Source organism: Cornus florida, unplaced genomic scaffold, assembly GCF_030987335.1.
Source record: "Cornus florida cultivar Cherokee Brave unplaced genomic scaffold, ASM3098733v1 CherokeeBrave_3.0.0_Hap2_Chr04, whole genome shotgun sequence".
NCBI lineage: Eukaryota > Viridiplantae > Streptophyta > Magnoliopsida > Cornales > Cornaceae > Cornus > Cornus florida.
In genome coordinates this window covers 74,628,234-74,650,173 of record NW_026775574.1, presented here as the reverse complement: position 1 = coordinate 74,650,173, position 21,940 = coordinate 74,628,234, and the positions used below count along the sequence as shown (strand labels likewise).

The 21,940-nt window shown below is 43.2% G+C and overlaps 1 protein-coding gene across 1 annotated transcript in view; it reads right to left on the bottom strand.

The window, feature by feature from the left end:
* LOC132303553 (uncharacterized) overlaps positions 1 to 19,630 on the bottom strand; it is a 49,674-nt gene extending 30,044 nt beyond the window's left edge. Inside the window, exon 1 of the mRNA XM_059800860.1 lies at positions 18,850 to 19,630. Within this exon, the coding sequence (XP_059656843.1) occupies positions 18,850 to 19,488 (639 nt within the window). The 5' untranslated portion in view covers positions 19,489 to 19,630. The remainder of the gene's footprint in view (positions 1 to 18,849) is intronic.
* Between the last annotated feature and the right edge of the window lie 2,310 nt (positions 19,631 to 21,940).

Below are 21,940 nucleotides of genomic sequence, written 5' to 3'. Positions count from 1 at the left end.
GGACTTGCAGGTTTTTCCTTGCTGCCAGTATCCATCATCATTGACATGTACACAAATCCTCCCAAATTTTATCCCCCATTAGAGATTCCAACGGTTTCAATTGTAAGTCCATTTTTAATGTATCCCAATTGTTGTTTTTCATCAAAAAAAAATGTATCCCAATTGTTGGTTTTCTTGAAAACCAGGTAAAAACTGTTGTGGGACCATGCCCTAACCACTTTTGGATTTCCAGACAACCTCTAAAGATTAACTTCTGCTTCATTGTCAAAAATATTGTTTTCACCAGATATTCAATAAATTCTATGCATGCAATAACAACACTCATCATTGGTTGATAATGAAAAAGCCAATACCACAACTTTCCAGGTTCATTAGAGCAAAACCTATATATCCACAACAACAACAAATATATATATATATATATATAGCCTCCAAACTCGATCAAACACCATCCCTCCATCTCCCTCCCCAAAAATATAGAAGTAAATAATGAATTGAAAGAATGAACAGTCTAACAACATGGTATGTTGACTATGTTCATGGATCAATCAATTCAAGGATTTTAACATTCTGGAATGTTTGACATATATTGATATTAGGATTTCACTTTGTTGTTTCTCATTTTACCCTCTCTCTGATAATGAAAGTTATCATCAGTTTAATGTTGGTTGAAAAGTTCAAAATGGCTTCTGACCTCCTGAGATTTCTCCCTTTTATAGCAAGGAATCATTGTGGTATCCAACTACAAAGGTTCAAAACCCTTAAGGATAAAGATAGCTATCATTGCAATGTAGATTAAGAAGCCCAAACTGAACTCAATATAACGTTAATAAATTAAGCTGAGCAAAGCTTCTATTTCTGTGGCTGAACCAAACTCTCTGAGAAAGCTTGTTTCTGTTGCTTTGGAGTAGGGCTTTTCAGAATATATGCTTCGGAGGTGAATTTGATAGTTTGAAATGCAGCTTCAAGAAAAAGCAGTGGTCCAACTGAGATTCAAAACATTATTTATGATGTTTGGCTGCTGTTAGAGGAGTGTCGTTATGCCTCTGTTAGCTATTGATGCAGGACAAATAGCTGAAGATTTTGGAACCCGTTTGGACCGTCAAAAGGTCTAATGGGCGGGCTGATCAGTTTTTATCGGATGATTTCGAGGAATCCGTTTTGAACCTGGAAAGAGCCCAGTTTTATCATAAACAGCCCAACTCGCAGATATCGGGTAGCTTCGCTGCCAAGGTAGGGCGCCTTTTGGCCGAATTCAATCGTTTAGTGCTCGGGAATGGCGTTTTCCCAATTTTAAATATTTCGAGATTTTCGTTAGAAGATTAAACGGATTCGTTTTGCTTTCTTTTTTGGTATTTAGTAGTTTTTAGTAATTAGGTTTCTTTCTTTATTTTTACAGAATATTCAAAGCAAGTTTGTTTTTGAGCAGTTTCCTTGCGCTACCAGTTTCCTTACGTTTTTAGGATTTCCTTTATGCTATTAGGGTTTTTATTTATAAATACATGTATTGCAGAGCAGATCATTCATTCAATTATTAATATATTATCAGATTTCTCTATGAATTCCTTTTTCTTCCTTGTGGATTCAAGGTACCCTTGTTCCTTTGTGAACAATCTATCGCTTCCGCTTACGTCAGTTGGTATCAGAGCCTTGTTGTACCCTGGTCTGATGGCAAATGATGGAAACAATAGCAACCACTCCGATGACGTTGATCAAGGAGTGCAACCCTTTGGGCAACCATGAAAACCCAAGAGCAGCAGACTGAACGGATGGAGTGCATGTTACAGGATCTCCAACGGGCTTTTGCTGGACTTGAGGTTGGTGGTATCCAGGTCCGTGAACCAGTTCGAGTTCGTGCCGATGATGTTCCTCGCGGCCAACCGAATATGGTTAACGTTCTTGTACCTCCACGTGGGCGTCCAGCCTATGCGAGGTCTTCCAGTGATGAGGAGTTTGGGGGATACAATCGGCGTGATCGTGCTAGACAGTACAGGAAACCGAGAAGACCCAGACACTCGTGATTACAAGATGAAGATGGATCTACCCACTCCACATATAGAAGATTTCCTTGATTGGATTGTGAAGGTAGAGCATTTTTTCTAGCATACCGATATTGCTGAGGAGAAGCAGGTTGAGTTTGTGGCCTACAAGCTTAGAGGGGGCGCTTCAGCCTGATGGGAGCAGGAGCAAACTAACTGGAGGAGGCAAGGAAAACAACATGTCCGAACCTGGCACAAGATGAAGCAGTTGATAAGAGCCATATTTTTACCACCAGACTATAAACAGATGTTGTATCATCCGTATCAGAATTGCAGGCAGGGCAGCTGAAGATACAAGAAATTCCTTCCCCCTTTCTCTCTCTAGAATTCCTGTATTTCAACCAAAAAAATATCTCCCTTTTTTTTCCATTACTTCTCTTATTTATAGATATTTACAAATGTTGATGGACTGCTGGATCTAGGCCCGTTCCTCCATGAGTCCTGGTCATCTTTGATGGGCTTATGCGCGTTCGGCCCATATGGCAGTGTCTTTCTATGAGCCTGACCCATCTGTACGGACTGAATGTCACGTTTGCAAGTCATATCCGGCCCATGTCATCTCGGGCCTCCTCAACTGCCCCCATAATTACCCCTTGTTTAATAAGGGGGTAATTATTGAAGGCGTCTCATCATGACGTTGACGGCTCGAGAAACCCACATGGGGGAACGGACGGTCAGATCCAGAATCAATGTTCCGGGGCTCGATGAATTTCTCGCCTTCCTGACGCTTCAGCCCTCGGGTCCCCCTCGCCTTTATAAGGCTCTAGAATACCACTTCATGCCTTTTTACCGTCTCCATCATCAGTCAAATCTCTCTCTTTTTAGAACAGTGCTAAGCTTTTTCCGGTGAAATCCTTCAAGAGTCATTCTTCCAGCGGTCTTGCAGTGCTCTTTGTTGCTTTCTACCTCAGAGGTTAGTTTTGTTCCTTTTTACTTTCGGCAGGCTTCTTTTTACCCTTTCAGATCCTTCAAACACTTCCACCATGGTTGTAGATCTAGATGTTCTTCGTATGAGACTTAGACTTCCTGACAACATCCAAGTTAGGGTTTGCCCTAAGGATGTTAATATTATGACCGGTGCCGGCCTCCTTCCCGGCGAAGTTTTATTTTCAAACCTTCAACTGAATGTCGTTAGGTTCCCTCTACACCCCTTCTTTAATTATGTCTTCAATAGACTGGGGATATCCCCCCTGCAGGTAAACCCCAATTTCTTTAGAATCATATCCGTTATGCTACTGTTGATTCGTGACAGAAGTCTGGACCTTGACCTCATAGATCTTCTTCTGTGTTATAAGGTCAGTAAGATCCGAACTAACGAGCCCTTCTACCACCTCTACCCGATCGAGAAGATGTCCATATGTACGGACACAATCAAATCTGAAAAGGGTTGGAGGGATAACATCGTGGGCATTAGTAGGGCTTGGTCTTCGCCGGCTGCAGAGGATTACCCAATCCCGAGCGCCTTTGGCGTCTGTTCTGTTTCCTCATATAAGAAATTCAAATCTCACAAAAACGATTGCCCCTGCGAAACATGTGTTCCTCGCTTTTGTACTTTCTTATGCCGCTCCTTAGGAATACCTTGTGATGACTTGAGCTACAGTGTTTGCAGGGATAGGAGTAATTACTTGAAGAAATACGTTCTGAACGATATTCCTTCCTGCTCAGACCTCCTCACTTCAGACAACCTCCTAGCGCTCTCATCCCTCGGCTATACCATGAGCAGGCTTCAGATTCCCTCCTTTGGCAGGAGGAAAAATACTCCCCCAGCCACTTCTGCTGCTGGGGCAACCTCCTCTCCTGCATCAGCCTCTTCCTCAGCTACCATCTCTGACACCATCCCGAGCACGGTGGCTATTGACTCTGTTGTCAGCACCCCTGCTACCAACCCGAGCGCGTCTCCACAAATCACTACAGCCCCTGCTGCCGCTGGGGGCGCTCGGGACAAAGAACGAGGCAAAAGGCCTCATCCTGACAGTGGAGTCGACCCTGAGGAGGAACCTCTCATAAGGAGGACCCGGGTCTCTGGGCCGGGTGCTCTCTTGCATCGCCCGGTCAGAGCTCCTGCCCCCTCCGGGCCTGTTGCAGCTGGTGCCTCTGCTTCTGCTTCAGCCTCCCCTTCTCTTCCCACTTTACCACCATGTGCTCCTCGGTACACCCGAACGGATGGGACGTTCGTGAAGCCGAACGAGACCATGCTAAAGGATGGCCAGACCGCCATGGCGTATTATAGGAGCATGTGGACTCCGAAAGACCTTGAGGCGGCGAAAGGTCTATCCCAGAAGGATGTGTTCAGCCGCTTTCCCCAATCTGCCATGGAGGTGACTTTTATTTTCCAACTCATGAATCCTCTCATATTATTTGGTCTTGCCTTCGTCCGACCAGACTATCGGTTTAACCATTATTAATGTATATCTATGCAGACTTTGTTCGGAATGATGGCTATGCAGAAGCAGGTTGAAATGGGGAATGCCAGGGCTCGTAAGTTTTCTGATAGCCTGGAGGTGGCCAATAAAGAAAACGACCTTCTCGCCAGCAAGAATACCGAGGTATTGGCTCGGCTTGAAAAAACCGAACAAGAAAGAGATGTCTTGAAGAAGGAGAACGACTCTCTTCAGGATGAGAAGGATGCCCTCCAGCTTGAAAAGAGTGTCTGGCAGACTGAGCGTGATTCAATCAGAGACGAAAAGGCAGAGCTCCAGCGCCTTCTGGCTGATGAACAGTCTGCTCGGATAGCTTTTGAGAAGAGAGCTCTGGACGAGCGTACTGCTCTGATTGATACCATCAACAGAGTGAACGGTGGGATGCTGGCTCTTCATGCTCGGTTCTCAAGGGTCGGCGCTCTTAGATATGCTCAAGGATTCCGAGAAGGTTTCTCCGACCGAGTTCCGGATGAGGGACAGACCAGCTCAACTCCAGATGAGGTCGATAAGGATTTAGGGATTGACCCTCTGGGGGTCTTTGTTGACCCAGACCCACCGAAGCGGAGCACATATTTGATGAGTGCCAGGACATTGCTTCCTCTAGGATCACTACAGCTCCTCCTACCGCTCTGCCTCTAACCGCTCCTCAATCGTCAACTGTGGTACCTCCCATAGCCACTGACGTTGACCCCCAGCAGAATGACTCTGTTATTCATCTTGATTCCCCACCTCGTGAGGGTGTGATGGCTGATGGGACCGAGGAGGCGGGTCGGCACAACCAGGAGGCTGTCGGTACTGAGGCAGCTAGCTAGGACTCCTCCGGACTCTTCGATTCCATACTTTTTTGTAACAATGTGACTTGAATATTTCATTTTTTGTAAATCCAATGCTTATTATGAATGAGATGACAGAACTCTTTTTCTCTTTTTCCTTTGTGTTGCGCTCTGTTCAAACCCATTTTCAATATATACATACCTTTTCTCTCTTTTCTTTTATATTAACTTTGTCGTGTGCTTGTTTATGGCAAGTGTCTGGCGTTCGGCTTGCGGTGCCAGCTGCCGCTTATCTTGCTCAAGTGCCTGGCGCTCGGCTAGAATGCCACTTGCCACTTGGCTTTTTTCATTTTTTTTTTAGCAAGTGTCTGGCGTTCGGCTTATGGTGTCAGCTACCACTTATCTTGCTTAAGTGCCTGGCGCTCGGCTAGAATGCCACTTGCCACTTGGCTTTTTTCATTTTTTTTAGCAAGTGTCTGGCGTTCGGCTTATGGTGCCAGTTGCCACTTATCTTGCTTAAGTGCCTGGCGCTCGGCTAGAATGCCACTTGCCACTTGGCTTTTCATTTTTTAGCAAGTGTCTGGCGTTCGGCTTATGGTGCCAGCTGCCACTTATCTTGCTTAAGTGCCTGGCGCTCGGCTAGAATGTCACTTGCCACTTGGCTTTTTTCATTTTTTTTTAGCAAGTGTCTGGCGTTCGGCTTATGGTGCCAGCTGCCACTTATCTTGCTTAAGTGCCTGGCGCTCGGCTAGAACCCATTGAAAAGGAAAGTTATTTTTATAAATTTTGGGAATTTGCACATTCATACGTACTTGATTGACAACAAACAACACCCAATAAAGCCGAGACTTAGCTTTTATTGGCAGTACCTCTTCAAAGACGTGGCATTCCAGGGCTTGCTGACCAACCTTCCCGCCATGGTTTCTAACGTATATGCTCCCTTGCCTATGACTTCTGCAATTCTGTATGGGCCTTCCCAGGGTGGCATCATTTTTTTGACTATCCCCACCTTTCTTTTCAGAACCAGATCGCCAGGGGCAAAATCTCTGTGTTTCACTCTTTTGTTGTAACTATTCGCCAATGCTTGCTGGTATGATGCTAACCTTATTGCTGCAGCGTCCCTCCTTTCGTCTACCATATCGAGGTTCAATCTTAACATCTTGTCGTTTTGATCTCAACTCCATGCTAAGCTTCTGATAGTTGGGACCAAGTGCTCAACCGGTATAACCGCCTCGGTACCATATGTCATTGCAAACGGGCTCTCCCCAATCGGCCGCCTTGGGGTGGTTCTGTAAGCCCATAGGACGTTCGGGAGCTCATCCAACCACTTCCCTTTATGGTCCTCCAGCTTCTTCTTAATGCAGGCGAAAATGGTTCTGTTTGTAATTTCTGCTTGCCTATTGGCCTGAGGATGACTTACTGCAGCCAACTTCTGGTTAATCCCATACTCCTCCAGCAGCTCTCTTACTTGCTTGCTGTCGAGGTTCGTGCCATTATCCATGACTATTGATCTTGGAACGCCGAACGGCAGATAATATTGTTCCAAATAAATCGTCTCACATGAGTCTGAGTCACGCTAGGATATGGTTCTGCTTCCACCCACTTAGTGAAGTAATCCGTGGCCAGTAACACATACTTGTTCTGAGCTCTTGCCGTTGGCAGAGGACCGACCACATCCATCCCCCATTGCGCGAAAGGCCATGGCGAGGCCATTACGTGCAATTCCTCAGGTGGTTGGTGGATCAATGGTCCATATCGTTGGCATTTATCGCACCTTCGAGAGAACTCCTCCGCATCTCTTGACATGTTCGGCCAGAAATACCCTTGTGTCATTGCTTTATGCGCTAACGATCTTCCCCCAGAATGATTGCCACACACACCTTCATGAATAGCTCGCAATACCTGCTGCGACTCTGCGGGGGTGACACACTTCAAGTATGGGCCAGAGTAGGATCTTCTGTACAGCTGGTTATGCACGATGGCGTATTTTGCGGCATTCTTTTTGAGTTTCCTAGCTTCATCCCTTTGCATAGGCAAAACGCCATCTCGAATATAAGGAATGATGGGGTCAATCCAACTCGGTTCATACGGTATGACGTTGACTTGCCAAGGGTCAGAGTCCAAAGGTTCTTCGAAAATAGATGGCTGGGTCAATATTCCTACTGGAATCACCCTCGCCAATGTTTCACCGGAACTCGAAGCACTACATGCAAACCGGTCCGCATCTGCGTTTTGTTCCCTCGGTAACTGTATGAATTCAATCTTTGCAAAGTCCTTGGCTTTATGCAGAACGGCAGAACGATATGCCTCCATCATGTCATCCTTGGTCGCGTACTCACCATTTACCTGCCGAACAATCAACTGTGAGTCACTATAAACAGTCAAACTTCTGACCTGTAGCTCTCTGGCCAACTTTAACCCATTCAGCAACGCCTCGTATTCTGCTTCATTATTGGTGGCTCGGAACTCAAGTCTGAGTGCTTGACTCAAAGAAGTACCCTCTGGGGTTTGCAGTTTAACCCCAATTCCAGCCCCCATCTGGTTAGAGGAACCATCCACATAAAGTTTCCAAGAGCCGCACCTGAGATCTTCTTCCGTATCTTCAGAGTCACATTCTAGCAGGAAATCGGCTACCGCTTGTCCTTTGACAGCTGTTCTCGGCTCATATGTTATGTCAAATGAACTTAACTCTATGGCCCACTTTGTCATTCTGCCCGAGAGTTCTGGCTTGTGCATAAGCACTCTGATTGGAAAAGTTGTTAGAACAGCTATAGGGTGGGATTCGAAATAATGCCTCAACTTTCTTTTTGCGTTTGCCAGTGCAAGTATCACCCGTTCGGCCTTCGAGTATTTTCGTTCTGCCTCGGTCATTGTTTTACTGACATAAAATACCGGGTGTTGCACGCCTTCCTTGCAACGAATCAGAACGGCACTTGTCGCAACACTAGATACTCCAAGATACAAAAATAACTTTTCTTCTGGATCCGGGGCTGACAGGACTGGTGGGTTCTGCATATATTCCTTCAGATGGGTCAATGCTTGTCTTCCATGACTCCGAATCGTGTCAAAGAACGGCTTGCAGCGGTCTGACAATTTTGAAATGAATCGACTTAATGCAGCTATTCGTCCTGTGAGGGCTTGCACCTCTCTGATCGTCTTTGGTTCGGCATTCTTAATCAAAGCCTCTGCTTGAGCGGGGCTAACTTCGATGCCTCTACGGTTGACCACGTGTCCCAAAAACTGACCGGAACTCACACCGAACGAGCACTTGGTTGGATTGAGCCTCATCCCATATCGCCTCAGCACATCAAATATATTTTGCAGATGTTTCAGATGATCATTCTTCTTCCTACTCTTTACCACCATATCATCAATATAGGCTTCCACAATCTTTCTTATTTGATCCTTGAAAATTTTGCTAACAAGTCTTTGATAAGTTGCTCCCGCGTTCTTTAGTCCGAAAGGCATAACTTTGTAGCAGTATGTCCCTCGCTCGGTTACAAAAGAAGTTTTTTCTTCATCTGCCGGGTCCATAGGGATCTGATTATAACCTGAATAAGCGTCCAGAAAGGTTAAGCGTTCATACCCGGTGGTAGCATCCACAATTTGATCAATCTTTGGCAGCGGGAAGCTATCCTTCGGACAGGCTTTGTTCAAATTGGTGAAATCAATTCATACTCGCCATTTCCCATTCTTCTTCTGCACGACAACGACGTTGGACAACCAATCAGGGTAGTGTACTTCTCTGATAAATCCCGCATCAAGTAGCCTATCAACTTCCTCGGCTATGATTTGGTTGCGTTCTGGAGCAAATCTTCGTTGCTTCTGTTTTACTGGTTTGAAATTGGGATTGACATTCAAAGAATGACAGGATACGGAGGGATTAATTCCAGGCATGTCTAGGTGACTCCATGCAAATACATCGGCATTGTGAGACAAGAAGTCAGCTAGCTCTTGCCGCTCTTCCCTGGTCCGTCTTATTCCTACTCTGGTAGTTCGTTCTGGCCTGGACTGATCGATCTGCACATCCAGAAGGAGCTCTTCGGTCAAGTCAACTGACCCCTCCACCCTGTTCTGCTTGGGCGGAGGTTCCTGTAATTGCTATCTGGGGCTTGCCGGTAGGACGGGCGCCTTCCCTTTCCTAGCATACTTTAGTGTGACGGAATAGCACTCTTTGGCTGCAACCTGATCCCCACGAATGTCTATTACCTTATTTCCATCGGGTCCGAGGCACCTCATGACCTGATGCAAAGTTGAGGGTACTCCTTGGACTCTGTGAATCCATCCTCTTCCCATCAGGAGATTGTACGAGGGGTGAATCTCTACAACCACAAAAGTTTCCATAAGAGTTCGTTCTGCAGCTTGAACTTCTACTTCCACCATTCCGACGGGCTCCACCCTCTTGCCATCAAATCCTAACAAGGGATTTCCAGTGGGCTTGAGCCTCTCTGGTTTAATCTCGAGCCGATCAAATGTGTCCCTCGGCATGACATTCGCACTGCTCCCGGGATCGATCAGAACTCTGCGCACCAAGCAGTCCGCCACTGTCAAACTGACTACCAACGGGTCTTCATGGGGGATTTGAACACGCTGCAGGTCTGTCCTGTCGAACTTTATCTGTATCGATGTGATCTGCTGGTGTAGAGTATTCACACTGCTGACCCTTTTCTTCATCTGCGCCTGCCGTAGGCGCGCTCGGAGCAGCTCATCTGAATCTTCGCTGGGCTCGGGTCAACCGTGGATAGCATTGATTATACGAACTGGTTGTGAATTGTGGGAGCTTTGTTTATGGCTCCTTTTTACTTGTTCCATCGGTCGATTCTGCTCTGTCGGCGAGCCTTGAATATAACTCGCGAACTCCCCTCTAGCTATCAACATCTCCACTTGCCTTCTCAAATTCCTGCATTCATTAGTCTGATGACCGAAATCGGAATGGAAAGCACAATGTTAAGTCTGATCCCTCTGTTCGAGGGGTTGCCTAATTGGCAGTGGTGGATGAAACTTATCTTTGTTCTCCTGATATAGCCTCGCCAGAGTGACCTTCAGCGGAGTGATCAGCTCTTCCTCCCTGGACCTCTTTTCTGCCTTCCAGGAGGTCTGACGCTGCGGCTGAGCCTGCTTCTGCCTGATCTTTGCCTTGGACTTCTCCTCGGTCGACACGAGCGACGCTGTCCGAGCATTGGCTGCCTCCGCTTCTTCTAGGCGCACAAAGCCGTCGGCTCTTTCATTGAGTTCATCCATAGTCGTCGGCGTGTTCACTACCAGACTGGTATGGAACGGAGTGCCACGTGTCATGGCTAACTTGAAGGCTTGAACCGCTGTAGAAGGGTGGCATTCGATCACCATACTCTTAGTGAGATTAAACCTGGTGAGAAAAGCCTGGAGACGTTCATCTTTGTGCTGTCTCATTGTGAATAGGCTTGAGATGTCCTTTGGCGGACGCTTGTTCCCATAGTACTGACTTATGAACCGATCGCACAGATCTCGGAAGCTACCAATGGAGCTCTTAGGCAAGTTCTTGAACCAGCTGAGCGCCGGTCCAGCTAGGCTTGTAGGGAAACATTTGCACATTAAAGCATCGTTTTCCGTATTCAGGGCCATCTTCAACTGGATATGGTACACATGATCGATCGGATCGGTTGTTCCGTCAAACAGAATAAATACTGGCATAGCAAACTTCCTTGGATGAGGGGCATTCAGGATCTCGTCAGTGAATGGTGAATCAACCGTTCGAGCTGCGGATCGGAGCGCTTCATTCTCTCTTTGGCGCCCAGTGGTAGCTCTGTGGGCTACGGTTCTGCTCTCCGAACCGCGATGAGTGACTGTAGCCATGGAGGGCCGGTAGGACGGATCTAACGACCGTTCCTCTATGAGCTCTCTTTGCCAAGGCGACGCAACTTGGCGGCGATCAACCTCTATCACCTCCTCTCGGTTGAACCTTTCCCGATGCGGATCTAAGGTCATGGCTTCATTCTGTCTGATCTGCTCATGTCGCGGATCAACGTGAGTCGATCCTTCGTGATCCTCAACTCGACGAGCATTTGGCGGCAAATCACGGTGGAGAGCTGACTGACTGTTCTCGTCCTACTCGCCTTGATGTGCGATATTAGATTGAACACCTCCTTCTCCGGCCGGAGGTGGATGCGAAACCGCGGGCATTTGCTGATGTTGCATTCCAGCTTTCAATTCTGCATTCTCTTTTTTGAGAGCCTCGATCAAGTTCATCAACTCCTCAAGCTTTGTTTGCTGGACAGACTCCATCGGATTGGAGCTTTCACCTATCATTATTCCTGAACGGAGTAAAGGCATTAATCTCAAGTTCGCGAGTAGATCCGAGCTTCGTGAGTGGGAATTTTTCAGATCTGGTTTCGAATTCTCCGAATTATGCTCACGGTTGACGAGATCTGAATTGTCCGAATTCTAAATCCGTCAAATCCTGCCACAATCGAACAACTCGTTGTTGCGTAGATCTGAAGCCACTTCTGCCAAAGCTTCAGGAACTAAAATTCCTCCAGAGTAGGTCACAATCGCTCAGATCTGGATCCAACTCCCAAAGATCGAGTCTTGATCACCCGAATTGGTCTGAATCCACGCGATATTAATCATTGATCAACCAATCTTCCATGCGTTCCCACAGACGGCGCCAATTGAAGATACAAGAAATTCCTTCCCCCTTTCTCTCTCTAGAATTCCTGTATTTCAACCAAAAAAATATCTCCCTTTTCTTTCCATTACTTCTCCTATTTATAGATATTTACAAATGTTGATGGACTGCTGGATCTAGGCCCGTTCCTCCATGAGTCCTGGTCATCTTTGATGGGCTTATGCGCGTTCGGCCCATATGGCAGTGTCTTTCTATGGGCCTGACCCATCTGTACGGACTGAATGTCGCGTTTGCAAGTCATATCCGGCCCATGTCATCTCGGGCCTCCTCAGCAGCCGATCTATTAGCGAGTATATAAAAGAATTTAACAGGCTTAGTGCACGTAACAACTAGTCAGAAACTGATAGCCAGCTCATAGCAAGGTGCGAATGGTGATCCAGGATCAGATTACTATGCACACAATCTGGAGTTTATCATAAGCTATTAATCTGGCTTTTAAGATCGAGATGCAATTGGAACAAACACCCTCGCACTATCAAGTGTCTAACAATTCATATTCTGATTTCGGTCGTGGTGCACAGAATAAAGGCAAACAAGTTGTTACCCTACAGCAGCTGCCACAACAGATCCAACAACAGCAGCGTTCCTCAGGCCCTAGTAACAATAAGGGACAAGAACGACAATCCACTGTAGCTAGGTAGAATAAGGGTACAAATGATAATCCTTATGCACGGCCGGCTCCAATTAAGTGCTATCGCTGCCAACTTCCTGGCCATTGATCCAACGAGTGCCCTAACCGGGGGTGAGTGAATATGGTAAAAGTTGAAGATAATGAAACAGGTTTTACCAATAAGCAGTAGTTTGATGATGGTTAGAATGAGTATAATGGCGCTGAACTTACTGTTCGTGATGATGGTGATCGGGTTAATTGCGTAGTTCAAAGGTTGTTGTATGCACCAAAGCAGGAGGCTGATCAGTAGCGACATAGTATCTTTCGTACCCGATGCACAGTCAATCAAAAGGTTTGTGATGTGATTGTGGATAGCGGCAGCAGCGAAAACATTGTGTCAAAGACTTTAGTCAAGAAGCTGGAGCTGAAAACTAAGAAACACCCATCCCCTTACAAAAGCGGGTGGATCAAGAAGGGCGCCAAGACTAAGGTGAGTGAAATCTGTCGAATTCTGTTCTTTATTGGTAAGTACTACAAAGATAAGGCAGTCTGCGACGTGGTCGAGATGGATGCATGTCACATATTGTTGGGGCGTCCTTGGCAGTATGATGTTGATGCGACTTATAGGATAACACGTATTTGTTTTAGTGGCACGATAGAAAGATTGTATTGATGCTTATGGGGGAAGAACCACCCAAAGCTTCCAAAGTAGAGGGGTGTTCCTTTCTTACTGTCCTTAAAGAACAATTCACAAATGCAGTGGAAGAATTGAGCAAAATTATGGTCCTCGTTGTCAAGGGTGAGGATGCACGAAGAGATTCACCCATTCTTGAGATACTACAACCACTACTGGCATAATTTCAAAATTTAGTCCCAGAGGAGCTGCCAAATGTTACCACCCATGTGGATTTGGTACCCGGAGCAAGTTTACCAAATCTACCGCATTATCATATGAGCCCAGCAGAGAGTGCAGAGTTGCAGAGGCAGGTGGAGGGGTTGGTTCGTAAGGGGATGATCAAGGAAAGTATGAGCCCTTGTGTTGTTCCTGCCTTGCTGACCCAAAGATGGTACCTGGAGGATGTATGTTGACAGTCGTGCAATAAATAAAATTACAGTGAAGTACAAGTTCCCAATTCCGCAGTTGCATGACATGCTGGACATGTTAGAGGGTTCGAAAGTCTCCTACAAAATTGATTTGCGTAGCGGGTATCATCAAATTCGAATTAGGCTAGGCGATGAGTGGAAGACAGCCTTCAAAACAAAAGAAGGGTTACATGAGTGGATGGTTATGCAATTCGGACTGTCCAACGCACGGAGTACTTTCATGCGATTAATGAACCAAGTTTTGAAGCCGTTTATAGGCAAATTTGTGGTTGTCTATTTGGATAATATTCTGATTTACAGTCATAGTCGCGACAAACATATAGAGCATTTGCAGGAAGTCCTGCAAGTTTTAAGTAGCAGCAAGCTATATATCAACTTAAAGAAGTGTTGTTTTTTGACAAAGAAATTATTATTTTTGGGATTTATTGTAGGGGTTGATGGTATACAGGTGGATGAAGAAAAGGTTCATGCTATCCGAAAATGGCCTACAACGACAATAGTAATTCATGTTCGCAGCTTTCATGGATTAGCGACCTTTTATCGCAGATTCATCAGGAATTTTAGTAGTATTGTGGCTCCTATTACGGAGTGCATGAAGAAGGGAAAATTCCAGTGGGCGCACGAGCAAGAAATAGCCTTTACTATGATCAAGGAGAAGCTGTCCACAGCTCCAGTTTTAGCATTGCCAAATTTTGAGAAGGTGTTCAAGGTCGAGTGTGATGCGTCTGTCATGGGCATAGGTGCTGTTCTTTCTCAAGAGGGCAGACCAGTATAGTTTTACAGTGAAAAGCTTAGTAAGGTGAGACAGAAGTGGACTACATATAAGCTGGAGTTTTATGTTGTGATCCAGGCTTTGAAACACTAGAAGCACTATCTAATTCAGAGGGAGTTCGTGATTTACAGTGATCACCAAGCGCTGAAATTTATTAACACGCAGAATAGCTTAAATCGTATGCATGGCAGGTGGATTACTTTTCTGCAGAAGTTGACCTTCGTGCTGAAACATAAGGGCAGCTGAATAAAATTGCTGATGCGTTGAGTCGTTGGGCAGCATTGTTGATAACCTTGAGTGCTGAAGTTGTTGGTTTTGATTGTCTAAAGGAATTGTATAAGACTGATGAAGATTTTCAGGCAAATTGGGCCAAGTGCAGTTCACGGCAACCTGCAGCAGATTTTCATTTTCAGGATGGTTATTTGTTTTGTGGCAATCAGCTTTGCATCCTGAGGTCATCATTGCGAGAACAAATCATTCGCGAGCTGCATGGTAGCAGTTTGGGCGGACATTTGGGCCGAGATAAAACAGTTGCGCTAGCAGAAGAGCGTTACTATTGGCCATAATTGAAACGCGATGTTGGCAAGTTTGTGCAAAGGTGTCCAGTATGCCAAACAGCTAAGGGCCAGACACAGAATACTGGGCCATATACTCCACTTCCTGTGGTAGAAAACATTTGGGAGGACTTAACAATGAATTTTGTATTAGGGCTTCCTCGAACTCAGTGACGCATGGATTCTGTTTTTGTGGTTGTTGACAGGTTTTCAAAGATGGCGCACTTTATTCCATGTCGAAAAATCGGGGCAGCTGAATAAAGTTGCTAATGCGTTGAGTCGTGGGGCAACATTGTTGATAACCTTGAGTGATGAAGTTGTTGGTTTTGATTGTCTAAAGGAATTGTACGAGACTGATGAAGATTTTCAGGCAAATTGGGCCAAGTGCAGTTCACAGCAACCTACAGCAGATTTTCTTATTCAGGATGGTTATTTGTTTTGTGGCAATCAGCTTTGTATCTCGAGGTCATCATTGCAAGAACAAATCATTCGCGAGCTGCATGGTAGCGGTTTGGGTGGACATTTGGGCCGAGATAAAACAGTTGCGCTAGCAGAAGAGCGTTACTATTGGCCACAATTGAAAAGCGATGTTGGCAAGTTTGTGCAAAGGTGTCCAGTATGCCAAACAGCTAAGGGCCAGACGCAGAATACTGGGCCATATACACTACTTCCTGTGGTAGAAAACATTTGGGAGGAGCTTCCTCGAACTCAGAGAGGTATGGATTCTATTTTCGTGGTTGTTGATAGGTTTTCAAAGATGGCGCACTTTATTCCTTGTCGAAAAACCTCGGATGCCACCCACGTGGCTAATCTGTTCTTTCGAGAAATTGTGCGTATACATGGAGTCCCGAAGTCTCTTACTTCAGATTGTGATGTCAAGTTCCTTAGTCATTTTTAGAGGACTTTGTGGAAGAAATTTGATACCTCCCTAAAATACAGTAGCACTAGTCATCCGCAGACAGATGGTCAGACAGAAGTAGTGAAAAGAACACTGGGAAACATGATTCGGTGTATTTTAGGTGATAAGCCAAAGCAGTGGGATTCTGCTCTTCCTCAAATTGAGTTTGCTTTCAACAGCATGATCAACAGGTCCACTGGAAAGATGCCGTTTGAGATTGTTTATACTAAAGCACCGAAGCATGCCCTAGATTTGGTCTCATTGCCCGAACTTCCAGGAGTAAGCATTGTAGCTAAAAAACATAGCTGAAAGGGTCCAAAAAATTCAAGCTGAAGTAAAACAAATTTTGGAACAGTCCGGCTGTTGCAGACAAGCATAGACGAGTCAAGGTGTTCAAAGAGGGTGATCTTGTGATGGTGTATTTGCACAAGGGCAGATTTCCAACCGGAACTTATAGCAAGCTCATGAACAGAAAATATGGGCCATGTCGCATCAAAAGGAGATTAATGATAATGCATATGTGGTGGAGCTTCCAGATCATATGTCCATCTCTAATACCTTTAATGTGGCAGACTTATTTGAGTATCATCCTCCTAATAAGTCACTTTATCCAGAGTTGAACTCGAGGGCGAATTCTTTTCAAGTGCAGGAGACTGATGCAGTACAATTAGCTGAAGATTTTGGAACTCATTTGGACCGTCAAAAGGTCAAACGGGCTGGCTGATTAGTTTTTTATCGAATAATTTCGAGAAATCCGTTTTTAACTCGAAAAGAGCCCAGTTTTATCAGAAACGGCCCAACTCGCCTTTTGGCCGAATTCAATCGTTTAGGGCTCGGGAATGGCGTCTTCCCAATTTTGAATATTTCGGGATTTTTGTTAGAAGACTAAACGGATTCAATTTGCTTTCTTTTTTGGTATTTAGTAGTTTTTAGTAATTAGGTCTCTTTCCTTATTTTTACAGACTATTTAGAGCAAGCTTGTTTTTGAACAATTTCCTTGCGCTGCTAGTTTCCTTGCGTTTTTAGGATTTCCTTTATGCTGTTAGGATTTTTATTTATAAATACATGTATTGCAGAGCAGATCATTCATTCAATTATTAATATATTATCAGATTCCTTTGTGAATTCTTTTTTCTTCCTTGTGGATTCAAGGTACCCTCGTTCCTTTGTGAACAATCTATTACGTCAGCTATGCTTGTAGCAAGGCTTATATTGTGGCTCGTGAAGTTGCAAAGCTTATGGGAGCTTATGAAGATACTGACAAAATTTTACATTGTATCTCTTCGGATGTTCAAAGTGTAGCAAATAAAGATTGTAATTCGTGTTCATCTTTGCTTAGCTGTATGATCCACCAATCATTCTCTTACTAAGTGTTGTTTCTTTACAGATTCCATTAGTAATATCAATATGTGTACATGTTCCTCCTTCCTTTTCTTAATATCCATAAAATCATCTATGTAATCAGTGTCATATAATTTTTCCTCTCACTCAGTATATTTTTCCACAAATAATTACACCATACTAGGTAAAGCAACATGAAGCAGAAGATCCTGGAAGACTATACTCCCAAGACATTTTATGTTTTAACCAAGAATAGTCTCTACCTAGGAAGCACGGACACTTCTCCTAGGGGTGTCGTGGCTGTATCGGACATGCAAACACACGAGGGACACACCCGAACACATGTCAGAGTGAGACACAGCTAGAGGTGTCTTGAAAATTGAATATTTTATCTTCTGGTTGGACATGACAAGATACGTTTGGAACACGTTCAGTTCACAACAGGGCAGTTTTTTAATTATTTTTCTTAGAAGAATGGGATTCAATGCAATTTAAGATATGTAATGGGTTAATTAAAAAATTAATATAAATCTTTTGAAAACAAAAATAACAAACATCTAACTCTAAGCTCAAAATTAGTGATTTTATTCATAATTATATAGATAAAATGGGAAGAAAAAAAACATTATTTTTCATATGTAATAATATATTACATTAATTTTTTTATGTATCCTTGCTATATCCGTGTCCTATTTTTTTGAGATTTGCCATATCACTCTATCCGTGTCCCTATCCATGCTTCCTAGGTCCCTACCCAAGGTCCTACAATCATTAATTTCATCCATTTTTGAATAACGTGCCAAAAAACTCTTTAACGTGAAATGGGATTTTCAATTTCATGTCCCTCATAAAGAATCCTTGTAATTATTCTTGCCATTTGTTGCACCAGAGTAATTGATTACTCACCACACACATGCTTTGCTTCACTTGCTATCGCGTTAGCATTCTTTCTGAGGCTTGAACTCCTGACCTCCCTTATCCATTCACTACAAAATCTTCTTTTAAGCCCATAATGAAAGGTAGAACAAATGTCTATGAATAAGCTTCAATGCTTCCGCTATAGCATTGCATTCCATTGTTGATCTTGCATACTCCAACCTCTTCTAGTCCCACAATACCTAGTTTTAGTGTTTTAATCTCCTTTCAAGATGGTTTCCCTAGGTCCTTCAAACTTATTCACTAATTCAGCATGCACTAGAAGAGAGGAGGGGGCCAAGGGTTCAGTTCATCAATCAAAAGTTCAATCACTAATTTCACTTTTTAGTACATATGATCCGAACATACATGTTCAATCCGTTAGAGAATTGTAAGTCATATTATCGTAAGATATTTTGACGCCCTTATCCTGTTTACGTTTCCCTTTGCCAACTTCTCATGTTAACAATGAATTCTAGAGCTAAATATCAAGTGAAGTCAACTTATCCAAGATTGGCAACACAGATATGCCAACAGACATCAAGTTCTGCTCTATTAAACTAACGTAGCCATTCACAGTAAATAACTAATTCTGTTACTAATTGTTGGCAATGTGAACTGTTATTGAACACTGAAGTCATAATAAAGGAACTAACTTCTTCCAAACTCAAATTATCACAAATGGAGCCAATATCTAGATATAATAAAGACAAATAAATTAATGTTTCATATCCTTTGGACTTAAAATTTTATAGTTACCTCATCCTCCTGCAACTGATCATTGATTCTCAGCTGCTCCTCTGACAACTCCGGTTCTTCTGCACCCAACTGCAACTCTTCTAACCTACTCGCAATATTATCAACATCTTTCTTTGAATCAGACCCCTCAATTGTTTCCCCATCCAATTCATTCTTTGATCCCGAAACATGCCGGTCCCTTCCCTTCTCATCTTCTTCTTTATGTTCTTCATCTTCTTTGTGAGAACTCGAAGAACCCAATTCAGTTGTCTCTCCATTTGGATCAATCTTCAAGGCTAATAAATTCCCATCTCTATCTTTCTCTTCTATGCTAGAATTCGAATAACCCACTTCAGATTTCTCGACAAACCGAGGTTTGACCACACGGGCACGCCGATTCCGCGATACCCACTTGGAGTTTCGGCGATTCGGAGCTGATTTTGGGGTTTCGGTGGCGAATTCTGATACGGGTACGGTTTTCAGGGTTTCGACGTTGTTGTGATGAGAAGTGGAAGTCGGTGACGATGGGGTTGCGAGGTTAGGTTGTTCGGTTGTGATGAGTGTTTCTTCGGTTTGATCGTGAAAAGACTTAACTATCCACCCTTCATCGATATGGTGAGATTGTCTTGCAGGTTTGCCTCTGCCTCTGCTTCTTCTCATGACTGATAGATGTGTAGAGAGATAGATGTGTAGAGAGAGAAACGATGCAGAAAATTGGATGTTAGAGAGGGAAGCTCGGGCTTCTTGTCAAAGGTGCCGTAGGATCAATGGTTCCAAGTTTTTGAGAGAGTCGGTTATTGTGTGGGAAAATAATGCACTTATTAGTCATTCTTACACTTTAAGGGCATGTTTGGTGTGGTGAAATGAATTAGAATGGAGATGAGAGTGGAATGATGATTCACAGAAGTTGCAAATATAAAATGTGTAAAAATGAAATACTTATTCTCATTGGTAGGAAAGTTGGAATGGAATGAATTTATGTTTGTTTCTTTAAATTACATTTTATTATTAAAACAAATTTAACTAAAAAAATTAACATCTGCAAAAATAAAAAAAGGAGATGAGATAATAGAGAGAGAAAATAGACGAGATTGTGAAAATATACGAGATAAAAGAAACAAAGGGGCAAGAAGCGGCAATGGAGAGAAGTAGGTGATCGAACTGAGGGGAGGCGTTGTCGCCGGAGAATCTATATCCGGCGGTGGTGTTTCTATGTATCTGGCAGTGGTGTTTCTAATTGAGACCACCGATCACACAGCAACAAATCACAGACGAAGGTCCAATGTACTAAGACGAACACAACGATACAAGGAACAGTCCCATACGACGCTACACATGCTAACACACACCACCTGAAGTTCTGTATGTAGATCTCACTTGCTCGACGAATTTTCCGATCATCTTCTCCGACGACTTCATAGTCGCCGCCGTTTCAGTCCACTTTATCATTGAATCAAACCTTTTTCTTGCTCGTCGGGGCCGGCTTTGCTTCTTTCTTCCTTGTTGGTCGCCGGTGTGTTTACAAGATTGATGTGGGTTTGTAATTTAGGAATCAACTTTATTTTTAATTTTTTTTGAGTCCGTATTTTTTGAAAGTGGCAATGAAATGGTCATTCCTTTTGTTTGAAGGTGGAATGATTTGAATGGAATGACCATTCTCCAAGAATAGTGGGGAATGATAATTCAACTTTAAAATTACGCATCAAACACGAGAATGAAAAAAAAATAAATAAATACTATTCCATTCCACTTTCTTTTATTCCATTCCACTACACCAAACTAGCCCTAAAATCCTCAATTAATATGTTATTTAACTCATTTAATTTGGATAAATTACTCTAATCTCCTTTGAGATTTGTCCAAATTACAAATAGTTGAAACTAGTTGAAAAATAAAAACTATACATAGGTAGACTTAAGAGTTTTAAATAACAAAATGTTTTATTTTAAAATTTTATTTTTTATTTGGATTGAATTAAACAAAATAATTATAAATGCATTAAGAATTATTGTTTCGGTCCAAAATGCCCTTCAAAATAAGAGTTTAGATTCATTAGCACATTAACTTTTTATGTGAAAGTACGGCATTGCCCTCATTTTTATATAAAAAAATTTGCTAGCCTCACTATAATAATAAAAAATATACAAAATTACATTTTTATCCTTGCAATCCTAAAAAGTTTAAATTAACCTAATCTTTCTTGCCTTTAACAGTTTTACCTAAGGATGACAAAACACCCAACCTCATAGGATACCCGCCCCGCCTTGCCTTATTTAGCACAATGTTAGGGGTAGTTAAATAGTTTTGAGACGTGGATGAGGGTAAGGATTGAAAACCACACGGCTACAGGGATGGACTAGGAAATTCATTCTGCCTCGCCCCACCCTATTTACATTAATAAATTGAAAATGTGTCCTTATAATTTATTTTATATTTAAAAATATTAGGTATGTATTAAGCAAACCTAGGTTAGCCTAATCCAATCACTAGATATCACTTTGTATTATTTTTATTTGAGAATCTCTATGTATTATTTTGATGTTCTTATAATAATATTAAATCTCAAGTTTCAATTGAGAATTTGAATCTTTTTTCTTATCCTCATAAGAGAAAATGAATTATTAATATGATTGAAAAATGTTTCATTATTTACCCTCATGTAATACAATTACAAAAGTATTCTCCTAAACTCATTCATGCCCCGCCTCATTTAATAAACTATTTTATGTGGGGGATAAGGGTAGCTCAAAAAGGGGGACGAGAATGGGGTTGGGTCCCCCACCATGAACCTCCCTATTGTCACCCCTAGTTCGACCCCTCTCTATATATCTAAACCGATCATTGACACCATTTCAACGCCATGTTCTCTAACATCCACCATTCTGATAACCTGAAACGAAATTGAGAACCTGGTACCTGTTTGCCCCTAGCTTAAAGTCGGCTATTAGGTAAGCTTTGGTGTATAAGAGTCCATGGGTTGAGGCACACATATCCATTACCATTATCCGACCAAATCTAGTCAGAAAAACTTCATTCACATCATCAGTGTAACTAAAGCGTGAAACCACACTGAGCCAAGTGTTAAAAAATACAAACATATTTAGGGCAAATT